Raw genomic sequence first — 13,686 nt, 5'->3', positions numbered from 1 at the left:
GTGTTTACTCAACTTACACAGTCCCTCATGCTCCTGTTGTTTATTAAATAGCGATAAAGCGAAGATGATGAAGGAATCTCCACTGACACAGTCTTCCTTGTATAAGATGTTTATTACAAAGTAAAACAGTATCATATCAAGCACTATAAAGTACCCGAGAGAGGATCCGTGGCAATTCTAAAGTGTCCCCCCCCAGAACAGAATATCCCAACTGCTTATATATGGTACTTGTTGTTGAAAAAGGAGACAGAACATATGGTCCTTTTTAAAATGATCTCATCTATTTGGAACTAAAAGAGAGGCCCACTCCCTATGGGGGCCTTTGGACCAGGGGCCCCCTCACTTAAACATTCCAAACCTGCAAAAACAGAACACATGGAACTTCAGACATCAACTTATACTCAAAGTTAAAAGTGTTGTTGCCTTCTTCTATGAAGCTACCATTTTAAATATACCTCACTCCAAAGCAGAGAACTGTCTGCACTTAGATAAAGAAGGGATCAATGTGCAAATAAATAAACTACAGATAAATGTTAAAATGCTCTTAAACATTTTTATATCTTTTCATTGTTTCTTTCTGTAATTTTACAGCTTCTCAGGAAGCCCTCACAACCCAGGATGGGGATACTGTGTGACAGCAAGCCCTCACAACCCAAGATGGGGGTACTGTATGATAGGAAGCCCTTACCACCCAGGATAGGGGGTACTGTATCGTAGGAAACCCTCACAACCCAGGATGCGGTTACTGTATGATAGGAAGCCCTCACAACCCAGGATGCAGGTACTGTGTGATAGGAAGCCCTCACCAATCAGGATGGGGGTGCTGTGTGATAGGAATCATAGCCTGTGAGATGGGATTGGTAATAGTTAAATTGGTGGGGGGGTTGACCTGACTTTTAATTTTTGTTACAGCGGAATCTTCATTTTTAAGAGTGTATAGTTAAATTTGATGACAAACAAACAAATACTTGAACTTATTGTTAGTCAGGATTGACAGAATTTCTTTTGTATACAAAACCAGAGCAGTAGAAGCTGACAAAACTCCAGCAAGTTCAGCTTTACCAGACCTCTCTTAACATGGCATTTAAAGTTGTGCCAAGTGCTTTTGTCGACCATGTCTTCTGTCATCTTGGTTAAGGTTTGGTTTTCTAATATGTTCAGAGAGCATGTTGTAGTGAAATACCCACACTGTAAAGTCATGCTTCCAGTTTGTATCTGACTGGGACATCCCTACCACTTTTAAAAATGAGGTTTCATCAATTATTCATGTTTCCTGCCACACACATTTTACATGTTTCTCTTTTGCGCATTAATATTTCAGGCTCTGCTGCACTACCACCCCTGATTCCCTAAACTCCTTGCATTTCAGCAAGTTTTTTTTTTTTCCACATAAATCACACGGTGGCATTAAGGAAGCCTAAGATGGCCTTCAGTGCCACTTACTGCAGCCGAACATCGGGCCACATCAATCTCGCCGTCTCCCACAAGACAGCAGAGGGTCAGGCACACAGCACACTCAAATGTCACTGATAAACAAGCCTAGTCCTAAGAGGAACCACTGTCCATGCAGAGCCTGGGACAGCACTGGACGCTATTTGCAAAAGAAAAAAGGGTCACAGGATGCATGGCTAAATGTCATTAAATCTCAAATGTATGAGTGAAGATACATACATTTTGAGTTCACAACTGGCTTAGCGATACCATCAATGGCAGTTAACCCAGAGTGAGTCAGTCAGTTTGCATTGTTTGTGGTTACTGAACATATGCCTTAGGATGTAATAAGCTTGGGATTTTAAGTGGTTAACTTAGCTTAAACTATAGGCTTTTTATTCAGTTACTAATCCAAACATTATTCAGTAACGACAATAAATTATTTGGCAACCACTGAACAATAAAAATTCCTTGATGGTTCTTGACTTGGACGCACAGTTCTAAGAAAAAAAACATACATGTCTTTAAGACAATAACAATGAATACCATGTCTTTAAGACACTACGAACACATTCATAACATGCTATAATTCAGGCTAATGTAGCTACAAACAGAGAAAAATGACTTAAATTAGTTGAACTATGTTGCATTTTTTGTTACCTGAACTTTAAAACATTAATATTAGTTACTCCAACGCAACCTGCCATAGTACTCAAAACACATAAAATAACTGAATATCTAAGTTTTGTGATTATTTTTGTGACTATGGCAAGTTTGAGTTAACTGAACATCATATAGTAAGTTAAAAAAAAACAACAAAAAAAAAACAAATGTCTTACATTCTGTTAGGTAAACTTATTGTTAAATAATGATGTTAAATTAACCTAAATAAAACATTTAAGTCATCTGTGTTACTTTTGAAAGTTAAAACAACAACACTTGCCCCGTTACCAGGAGAGCTGCCCTGAATCTGGAGCTCATGGTGCATGTTCACTGGAAGGAGTCCTACTTGCTGGGAAAACTGAATGAAAATTTAAAACATATATATTCTAAGTTGTTTACCTAACTGAGATGCAGTACTAATAAATGTTAAGAGAGTATAAATATTTATACAAATGCATTACACTTTATTTCTTATAATGCATTATGAATTGTTAATATGGTGCATATAAAAGGTATGTATAAATTCATAACATATATTATATTGTCAGAGTAAAAGAAACTGAGTCCTAGCTTGCATAATGTATTATGGCCCGCCTATAAACACATGCTGAGCCATAACAAGATTTTGGCTTAAATTAACTTTCCTTTAGTCTAATATTTGTGTCATTTTACTTATAGCTCACAAATACAACTTCAACTAAGTTATCATAATTTGGTTATATCACCACATATACATCAATAATAATCTATACCTGTTATGATTATACCTGTATAACCTATAAGCCTATATAAATGCTGTGGCATTACTTGAAGCTTGCAAAGACACGTTACAATACATTAAAACCTTTGTGGACTATTACTCCATCTTACATTGTAAGTCATTGTTTTTAGTTACAGTGCAACTGCATACAGCAGTGAATGTGTTACAGGAAACTCTAAAGCTCTGCCCTCTGGTGTAACACCATTTTAAACTTTTAATCTCTCAGCACCTCCATTCAACCTGCAACTGTTTTATTTGAACTTAGCTCTTTTACTGTTCTATTTAATTTTATTATTTTATTGAATGACTTTATTTGTTGGTGCAAATTTTAGTTTCCATTTTTGTCTATGATCTAAGTAGGTTATTTTACTAATTTCTTTCTTTTTTGAATTACACATTTTATTGCTATTTTATCATTTTTTAACTTTTTCAGTCTCTGATTAACTATAGTTCTGTAACATAAATTCGGAGAACCCTGTTTGTCATCTTTATGTGTGCTGTGAAACTCGTGTGTAAGTTTAAGGGGTTAACGCAAGGCTGCATTCTTTCAGGGTCTGTCTCTGGCTTCCACTGTCATTTAATTTGTGATTGGTAGCTGAGCATCATGTGACCACCCTGTTGCTGGTATCTGGGGAGAGCAGTGTGGCAGCAGTGGTGATGGCAGCTGGAGGAGCGCTGTGCTTCGGCCGGGCTAAAGCCCAGATGACCTCCCCTGGGACCATGCTAAATGGATTTCTGTTTTTTCGCCTTTAATCCTCGTGCATGAGCGTGTGGTACACTGCCCCTGCTGGAGCCGCCGGAGCCGGCTGACGAGAGGAAGCTTTTTGTGTGCAGGCTGCAGGTTAGCAAGTCAAAAAAAAAAAATGACATCACAGCATCACGCTTGCTTTTCGCTCCCTACATCCAAAAAGCCTTCTGTCTGATCCGCTCAGCAGCGATTTTCTGGCTGTTTATTTTGCTGAGGCTCCAACCCTCTGTGTTCGCTCCCTCCCCTTTTCCACTGTTTCTTCCTCCGCAAACACTGTGCTTTCATACCTGACAAAACCCACTCTAGCACGCTGCCTTCTGACTCTGCCATGGAAGGTGTGCGTGGAATCACAATGATATGTCAGTTGGGATGATCACCACACACACACACACACACACACACACACACACACACCCCACCATAGGCACCCAGCCAACTGCATTTAGTGCTACAGACCAATAATCTCTCTCTCTCTCACTCTCTCTTGCTCTCTCTCACTCACACACACATTCATAGCTACAGATCCACAATTCTCTCTCTCTCTTCGTTTCTCTCTGTCTCTACACAGCACACAGCATTCACAGTGCCAGCCGCCCTCCGCCTCCTCATACAGGAAGCAATGAGGCTGTGCCCAGAGCAAGTCCACCAAACAGAGACACAGAGGCAGCACACACACACACACACACACACACACACACACACACAGGAAGCTGGATAGGGCTTGAGCAAGATGCACAGAGAAACACAGAGAGACAGACAAAGAGTAGGAAAAAATGATAACATTTCATTCTTAGTTGCTTCAATACTTTTGTCCATTCAGAAGTCATATTCTCAAAACATAACGCATGATATTAAACAGAATCTTACTGGCCAAAGTAACACACTTTCTTTACCAAATGGCCAAACCTCCACAAAAACTAAGAACATTCCACAAAAGCTAACTTTTCCATCTAACACTACAACTCACAATCAGGAGAGTACATTCCTTAATTCAATCACTACACAACCACCAAAAAAACACAAAATACAGGTTTCAATTTAAACCTATTTGTCCTTTGTTAGTGCTGTATGTCCTGCTGTACTATCTGCTAATGCTTTACTCTAAACAGATTTAGAATGTGCCAGAGTTTAAGAATATTACAGAGTAGAATCTCTTCTGGTCTCCAAGGTAGATTTATCAGAGATATACTCACTTTCCACTGAAAATCTGCAGCACTTGTCCCGCTCCCACCCACAACCTAATCGTTTTGTCTTGCTCCCATATAGCTGGTTTCCATCTGCATTAGTCACAACTGAAAATGTCTGCCACATGTCACACTTGCCTTTAGTCAGGTTTAGACAGCCTCGGCTTCCAAAGCTGTGGCCAACTGACTGTCTGAAGGCTTTGCCATTTCTGTAGCCTGCAGAAACTGCAAAGCCTTGTTCATGTGAGTGGTTGCTTCACAACTATTTACAGTGAGTTTATTATTTTTTTTTGTTATTCTGCTGTTATAAATTATTTATATATGCTCATTATTAAGTGGATGCTGTCATATTATTGAGGTTATTCATTGATTAGCAGGATTTCTCTACATGAAAGTGTTGTCCCACTTCTGCCCACCCTGACTTGGTTAACTGCATGCTCCCACTCATGACACTGAAAATTAGCCTCATGTAGCAAGATATTGTGGAGAGTCCTGTGGGAATACAGACCTCTGCACCACTCCAACCAACCAAAAAACAAATTTAACCCAACAAATTATTTTCTCCATATCTTGAAAGACAACACTGCACCAAAAAATAATGATGATCCCCAGGACTGAGTATTTGTCAGTAGAATGATTTTGGCAGATGGTCCCAAAGAGTAGGCCTTGGCATACATACCATACTAAACAGAAATTTCCACTAAAATTCGAGCGATCATAGACCATGTCATCAATTATGTTACTTGAACACTTTTGTCTATTCAGAAGTTAGATTCTTAAAACAGTTAACATATGATATTAAACAGAGGCTTGCTGGCCAAAATAATGCTTTTTCTTTGCAAAACGGTCAACGGTCGGTTTTTCTATACTCATTTACACATGGACAAGAGCGGTGGAGGGCAACACTGTCCAAACATATTCCAAACTCTACCCCAGTCAATGTTTCTGTGTCTCTTAGAATCCACTGACTGAATGTTTCACAAACTCAGTAGGTCCATCTGTCATTCTGTTAATCATTATCAAACCTCTTTTATCTATGCTTACATCAACAACTAATGATAACTGATTTCTGAGTTAACAACTGTGCACTATGTAGTTCACAGTGCAGAAAGGTAGATATGACTATGAAAGTATTTTCTAACTGTCTTGACTGTTGCTACGTTTTATTATGTTCTACACAGTTATCCAATGAACTTTCGTGTTTTTCTGTGAGATCTGTGTTAATTGTTTTGAAAAAAAAGAATGAATGTGAATGTGAATGTGACAGCGAAGATAAATTCGAACTCAGTTTCATTAAATGTGGTTTAGTGATTGAGGAAAAACTGTATTATCCCAAATCTGAATCAACACACTTACTTTAGCATCCGTTGCACAAATTTTAAAAACCAGTAAGTCTAACATGGTATAAGCAGTCCTTAACCAATAGCATACTTACCTATTAAATTTCCCTCTGTTGACAAATACTCATGTCTGGCCTCCAGTTTGTCATCACTGGTTATTAACTTTTTTTCTGTCTGTCATTGTGTAAATCAGCTTTATATGACAGTCTTACCTATTACTTATTCCTGAATCTGATAAAAAAAATAATAATCTAGTCTCCTTTATTCCTGCTTACACTTAGCAACTGATGACAACTGACTACTCTGTTAACAATTGTGTCCTTTGTTGTTCACACAGGCACTGAAAGTGAATATGACTATCAGTATTTTTTTAAAGCTATATGTTTTCATTATGTCTTGCACAGGTATGCAATGCACTTTTGTGTCTTTCTATGAAATCTCTGTTAACTGTTTGAAAAAATATGTGAAAGTGAGTGAAAACAATAAGAATGTGTTAATACTTTTGCAAAAGGCCACAACTGCTTTACTAAGAATGTGACAATGAAGATTAAGTTGATTCCAGTTTCAGAGTAAATGAGAATAAAAGAAAAGAGAGACGTGGAAGACAAATTAAAGAGAGAAGAGTGAAAAGGAAATACAGGAAGAGGAAAAAGAGAATGAAATAAAACAGGGATGTGGAAGAGAAAGAGAGGACCAACAGAGCAGCAAGCAGGAAAGGGGATAGATGAGAATGAGGGAACAGAGGGATGTGGAAGAGAACTCAGGAAAAGGAAAAATGTGAGTGAGGGAAGAGAGGGATGTGGAAGAGAACTCAGGAAAAGGAAAAATGTGAGTGAGGGAAGAGAGGGATGTGGAAGAGCACAGAATGGAAGAGAAACAATGAAGAGGATAAATAGCAATGAGAGAAAAGTGTGGTGTTAAAAGAAAGGCAGGAGCAGAGTGAAAGAGAAAAAAGAAATATAGGAATGAGACAACAGAAGGATGTGGAAAAGAGCAGGAAAAGAACAGAGTGAAATAGAAACGCAGGAAGAGCAAAAAATGAGAATAAGGGAAAAGAGGGATGTGGAAGAGAAGAGACTGAAAGAGAAACACAGGAAGAGGATAAATGAGAATGAGAGAAGAGAGGGATGTGGACGAGAAAGAAAAGAGAGGTTTAAAGGCAAAAAGAGGGGAGTGGTGCAATAGAGCTGGAGCCAAATAGAGGCTGAGAGGTTCTCAAGTTTCAGTGCTGTTTCTAATAGATGGCTGCATGTCTTGCTGCAGAACAAAAAGGAGATTAATACAGATGTGCAGGGGTTGCAGTGGGATCTGTCTGAGTGATATTAAAATGTTGTTAGTGTCTCTCTGAACCAATTCAGCTCCGCTCCAATACGAATATGGCCTCTCCCGATGCATTATCATACAAATCCCACCTAAACATGAGATCACTTAGCCAGAGACAAGATGAATGTGCCTGCGTCTGGCCACTACAGCCCATTTTATCATGTACTTGCCCAGAAGACTCGCTGCATGAAGGCTCTGGCTAGAGTGGAATAGGTTACATTACATTGTGATAGATTACCTTACACAATATTGCAGAACGCAATTGAAGTCTATTTTACAAACTGCTCTACCACCTCCATTTGTCGCCACTGAGGGCCAATGTAAAAAATCGCAAAGTTCCAATAGCAACACCCATCATAGGATGCAAAGGCCATGTGGAGCGTGTGCTCACACTATCAGTGGCCCTGGAGGGCTGCTCCCAGCCTAGCAAACACATTAAGTTGGAGTCATAAAAACCTCAGCTCTCTAACATCCACTCTTCACTCTCCATCAGGCCAGCGGATATGACTGAGAATGCTGCCAACACGTAACTAAATGAGAGGACAGCCATGAGGTCTATAGGGATGCTCAACCCTAAGCAACGCTCGTTCTTCCCCCAAGCTTTGATTCATGGCCTTCTCATGCTCTCTCCATCAGCCCTTGCCCCTGGGTGCTTCCAACATGAGGGCAAATCCCCAGCACAAGCATGTTTTAAATTATATGTAATGGTCATGTTATATAACCTAACTGACCTATCCGTGCTGTGTCCACTAATGTGTTCTACCCTGGATACTGCTAGGACAGAACGCTGACAAAAATCCAATTGAAACAAATGTGAAATTGTAACAGCTGGTTAAATATGGACACTTAAAATTCATTATTTAGAATCAATTATTTATTTTAAAATTATATTCTTTCTAAGGTGTGTGAAAGGACACTCTGTTGGGATAGACTGTATGTAGATTAGTTAACCTCACAGTGAATCTAAATGTGGTAAAACCATATATGCTTTGTAGATGCTTTCCTTGCCCCTAACATTCAACTAAATGTCCACGCAAATCACTAAGGTCCACTTAAGGACACTAGAGTTCACCCAACTCAAATTTCCTAGTTGAGTCAAAAACTCTCTCAGCTACTGTTTGTAGGTCTACATCTCAGTTAGATAAACACAACTGAATTTGCATTCTTTTACTCAATTTACCTACTAGCTGGAACTCCTTCTGTCACACAGTCCCATCCATCATATTTGCTCTTAAGCTTCTAGATACGGACAGCTACAGCATTACTGGGATTCAAATTCACAATCTCCTGATGTTGGGATGAATTATTAGACAGCTGCACCAATGAGACCATGCCATATTTAAAGTTAAAACAATAAATATTTTCTCCAGTGTATTAAACTTTTGAAGACACAAAATCTGAGTTGCTTCATGTGTTCCTGAGTGGTACAGTGGACTAAGCTGTCAGCCCAACAGGAGGTTGTGAGTTTGAGCCCCAGCAATGCCACTGCCATCCATAAGTGCGTACCCAAGCGAGAAAATGTCTAGCAGGATCGTGTGATGGAAAGAGTCCTGGCTAGCGGGGAAGTCGGGTATAAAAACATGTTCGTTTTATTTACCTAACTGAGATGCAGAACTAAAAAATTAAGAGAACTTTTGATGCAACTAAGAAGTTTGAGTTGTGTGAACTCTTGTGTCCTTAAGTTGAGTCAAGTCAAGAAAAGCCATGTAATCAGTTACTAAATCATTTTGAGTTGAGCTGACCTCTCATTTTAAACAGTGTAACCCTAACCTTAACCTTAACCCTAAACCTAATCCTAACATTAACCCTGACCCTGTTCCTAACCTTAACTGGAGGAGATTTCCATCATTTTTTCAAACTACTGAAATGCAAACAAAGTCATACAGAGTGGTTAGATGAGAAATAGAGAAACTTCACAGTGGTGGTCATAAGAGCCAGGGATCATGATGTCTACTTGAAAATGTAACCATTTTATTTACTATTCAAAACAACAAGTGAACCTACACACGTCTTCTGGGTTTTTATATATTATGTCAATAATTCATGTATGGCTCTGCCATGAATGGATTTTTTAAAAAATTCCAAATGTCTTATGCCTTATGCCAAAACTTCCTAGTAGCTATCATAAAACAATGTCTTAGGCATCAGGCAGTATATTCATAACCACTTAATGTAACAACTTTCTGTGAGGGAGCTTAAAGAAGCATTATATTCTTCAAATGTCTGGCTCCTATCACTACCACTGTGAATCTGTGAATCAGATTCTGTAGGGTTTTCCAGAATAGCACACTTTATATCACACTACTTTGAATGACTTAAAGATATTAAAAGTTAATTATGCAATTTTTTTTAAAAATGGTAGAATTTCAGTTTAACCTCTAACAAAAACACTAACTCAAAGATTCTAAACCTACCCCTGGTCTAAAACATTTTGTTTCACTAAATTGTTTGTTAATAATTTGAACATCTGTAGATGATAAATGAAGTGGCACCCTAATCTCTAACCCAGACTTATTGGACTGAATAAGATTTTTGCCAACATTCCATAAAGCATGTCCAAACTCACAACAGTTGCTACAAAAAAGCACTCATTTATGGGCGGAGCATGGATAGATCAATTAGCTGAGCTTGTGCTATATTGAGGGCATTTGACACAGCATACATATTGACATTTCATATATGTAAAAACAAACAAACACAATATTCAATACTAGTGAGCTGAGATGAGCCCTGAGGCACACACACCAAGGCCTTGGATTGATTCCCCTCATAAAGCACATTGTGAAGAGTTAATGGCATGGACATGAAGTGGTCTTAAACCCTACACTGGTTTCTAGCAAATAATCAAAGAGAAATGCACTGGGGCAGAAACGAATGCAATGGCTTTGTGAAATACTATGGTTCTTTATGCTAGGCTGTTCAAAGTCTGTGGAGCTACAGGACATTCAGACTCAAAGTTGGCTAATTGCTAGTGACACATACAATTGATGGTCTGTTTTTAGCACCTTGCTTTCTAAATAAACAACCTTCTGGATCTGATTAGAGAAGTACATTTAATTAGCACACGGACTAGTGCTAATTCCCCACTGTGGCTCATCCTCTGGCTACAGCTCATACTGGTGCCATTAACATTTCAAGGGAGAATGTGCGTTTTTTTCTCTCTCCCTGCCCTTTGCAGAACACACTAAGTGATTTTATTACTGCCTGCATATCAGTTATTTTTCACTTTGAAAATGGAGCTAGTGCTCGCAGCACGCATGAATGTACAGTGACAGCTCCTTAACACAGGCAGATATACGGAGACACATGCAGAGCAACGTAAATATTGTTCTCTGCTTGAAGCTCTTTTATATCCATAATGAAAAAGACCCCACTAGAGCTGGCTCCTTCTTTTGCACTCTCGTTCTCCCAGTGTGAAAGCTCTTGGGCTAGTCTGAGGCCAGTGCCTTCAAGTCTACCTGCCGTACCTGCTGCAGTAGTCATATCTTCACTTATCTAAATGGGATCTCTTCCCTGAACCTGATCCTACTGACAGGGGGGAGCAGTGCCCTCTTCTCTCCAACTCTCCTCTTCCCACTCTCACTCTCTCTCTCTCTCTCTCTCTCTCATTCTCTCTAGTTCTCTTGATCCCTATGAGTAAGGGCACATATCTCCACTGAAACAGAACTACCACTAAAGCAAATAAAGAAGAGGACGAACACTAGTGGAACCAGAAACAATACCAGAAGCAGTTGTTCCAAAAGACTGATATGAAAAAAGCACAGAGCCAGTTCGGAAGATCCCTATCAAGCTAATCCACATCCGAGTAAACAGCTAAAGATGAAAAGGAGGACTCATGTGTGCTCTCATTACCATGCACAGCTAATGAGCACACCAGCACCAGTGCCATTAAGCCTGCTTGAACGGCTCTTTTGTAAGACTGAGCAAGGAGCAGTGCCTATGTGAGTATATCCACTGTTTTACATACTAAGGCTTCTTTTTCAAGGAAATTTACATAAGCAAGAGGAGGAATAGCACAGCTACTGTGTGGCTCAATGCACGGCAAAATAAATACATTTGTAAAAACAATCAGATCACGTAAGCTGATCAAGTAAAGCAAGACATAGTTAAATGCAAGTGTAGGCTGCTCAAACATACATTTGCAAACATCCACACAACTACGTCTAGAACATTCCACTTACGGGTTCTGAAGCGGTGGTGAGGCCGCGTTGGCTTGGTGGAGGGGCCCTTGGAGGAGCGTCCATGGTTCAAGCGCTGGGTCGGCCTGGCAGGGGCTGTAGGGGTGGAGGTGGTGGGCGGGGCCATTCGGGTAGTAGTTGTGCTTTTTGCAGTAGTAGTAGAAGTGGTAGCAGTAGTTGTGGTGGTGATGGAGGTCGGGCTCGGTGGGCCCGCTCTGGAGGAAGGGTGTGCATTTCGGCCCCCGGCTGCACCACTAGGCTTTCTGACCGTTGTACTTCGTGGGGTCACTTCCTTGCCGCCAGGCACAGCTGGGCGAGTAGAGGTGGTGCCATTGGCTTTCGTGCCCACCCTGTTATGGAGGTGAGGGGCTCGATTCCCTGAACCTCCTCCAACTGCACCTGCTGCCCTCCCCCCACTGCTGCTGCTGCTGCTGCTGGCTGTATGGTTAGAAGGAGGTCCAGCTTGAGTCCTCTGCACTGCACCGGTCCCATCTGCGGCTGAGCCAGGGCCCATAGTATTGGCCGGGGCTGCTGTGGATGCCGAGGGGGCATCTGGGCCCTTTGGCAGGGCACTGGGTTTGGAGAGGAAGATAGGGTCCTGCCCGATGCCTTTGGCGTCCACCAGGTCGGTAGGGACATAGTCCTGGACAGAGCCCACCACAATCCACTTGAGCAGCATCAGGCTGAGGCCAAGGCCCACAAAGCCCATCAGCAAGGGCACCACGCACAGCCACGTCTGCTGCTGGCGGGGCCACACCGCACAGGGGCCACAGCGGAGGGGCCCCGGGGCCCGGGGAGAGGCCTGTTCGCCCCCAGGCTCCTCCAGGGTCATGGTCTCCATGGTGGCCCCTAGTGCCGTTCTCTCGCTCATGCTGTCGGAGTTCAGGGCCCGGCTAGGGAGCAGCAGCAGCGGCAGTGGCGGCAGCAGCGGCGGAGCAAGTAGGGGAGGGGGCCAGGGAGGGAACCAGGGCTGGGCATCTCATTAACATTCACACACGCAGACACATACACATATACGCGCTCTCGTTCACAGCCACAGAGACACACGCAAACTCAGAAAGACCATTTTAACACGGAACGTTAGCCCATGAACAGAAATCCTACAAAATACACGTTAGCCCATATACAAGCCCACGAATAGAAACCCTACGCAATAATCTTAATGCAATGCAATAATAAGCACACGCTAGGAACAATTACACACACAAAAACAAATACTCAGAGAGCAGAGGTGAGAAAGGGAAAGGGAGGGAGGGAGGAAGGGGAGAGGGTGGGGGGGATCGAGGGACGTGCCTCTATCTAGTTCAGCGTCCGGAGAGACGGAGATAATTCCCAAGGCGCTCCGCGGACGAGAAAAAGCCAGGAGTAGCGGGGGAAAAACACACAAAACACAAGGCTGGCAGACGGAGTCGTTAGAAGCGTGCCGTAAAATCCGTGTGTGCGAGAACACTCCCTGCTGCAGCTCCTCTCCTCTCGCAGCTGCACTAACGCAGTAACCGTGGCGGCTGGCGCAGCCCCTGCCTCTGTGCGTGTGTGTGTGTGCAGTGGGGAAAAGCAACTCAGGTAGCAGCAGCAGCAGTAAAGGCTTCGCTCTCCCTAGACCCAGCCCTGGTTGCGGTCTCTTTGCGCTCTCTCTCTCCAGCGGTGCTCCAGCACACGCGCGCACACAGGGAGCTGTAATCTCCTTCCCCGAGAGAAAGCAGCCAAGCAGTGGACGGCACAGAGATGCACGGGAATCAGCAGGGTTAAATCCGTTTGATCCCGTTTTTTTCCCAATCCATGCCCTCGGACGGCCCCCTTCTGTCCAGCAAGAACGTCCAGCTGTCAATCCAAGGTCTGTCTGCACATCAGGGCTGAAAAGAAGGAAAGAAGTGCAGCCTCCAAGTCTGCTACATTCCCACACTGAGAGAAACACACACTAGCGGTAATACAGCGAGAGAGAGAGAGAGAGAGAGAGAGAGAGAGAGAAAGAGAGGGAGAGAGACAGGAGAGAGAGAAGGGATGGGAGGAGGAAGAGGGGAGCGCTGCTCTGAAAACTGATGCGGCTGCTTTTCTTAGG

At 42.1% G+C, this 13,686-nt stretch overlaps 1 protein-coding gene across 1 annotated transcript in view; it reads right to left on the bottom strand.

Annotated features, from left to right (window-relative positions):
* The window catches only part of nrg3b (neuregulin 3b), a 215,600-nt gene extending 203,070 nt beyond the window's left edge, over window positions 1–12,530 (bottom strand). Inside the window, exon 1 of the mRNA XM_036572755.1 lies at window positions 11,631–12,530. Coding sequence (XP_036428648.1) covers window positions 11,631–12,498 — 868 coding nt within the window. The 5' untranslated portion in view covers window positions 12,499–12,530. The remainder of the gene's footprint in view (window positions 1–11,630) is intronic.
* Window positions 12,531–13,686: the final 1,156 nt, after the last annotated feature.

The sequence above is a fragment of the Colossoma macropomum genome, unplaced genomic scaffold (assembly GCF_904425465.1).
Source record: "Colossoma macropomum unplaced genomic scaffold, Colossoma_macropomum, whole genome shotgun sequence".
Taxonomy (NCBI): Eukaryota; Metazoa; Chordata; class Actinopteri; order Characiformes; family Serrasalmidae; genus Colossoma; species Colossoma macropomum.
This window is presented reverse-complemented; position numbering and strand designations above follow the sequence as displayed.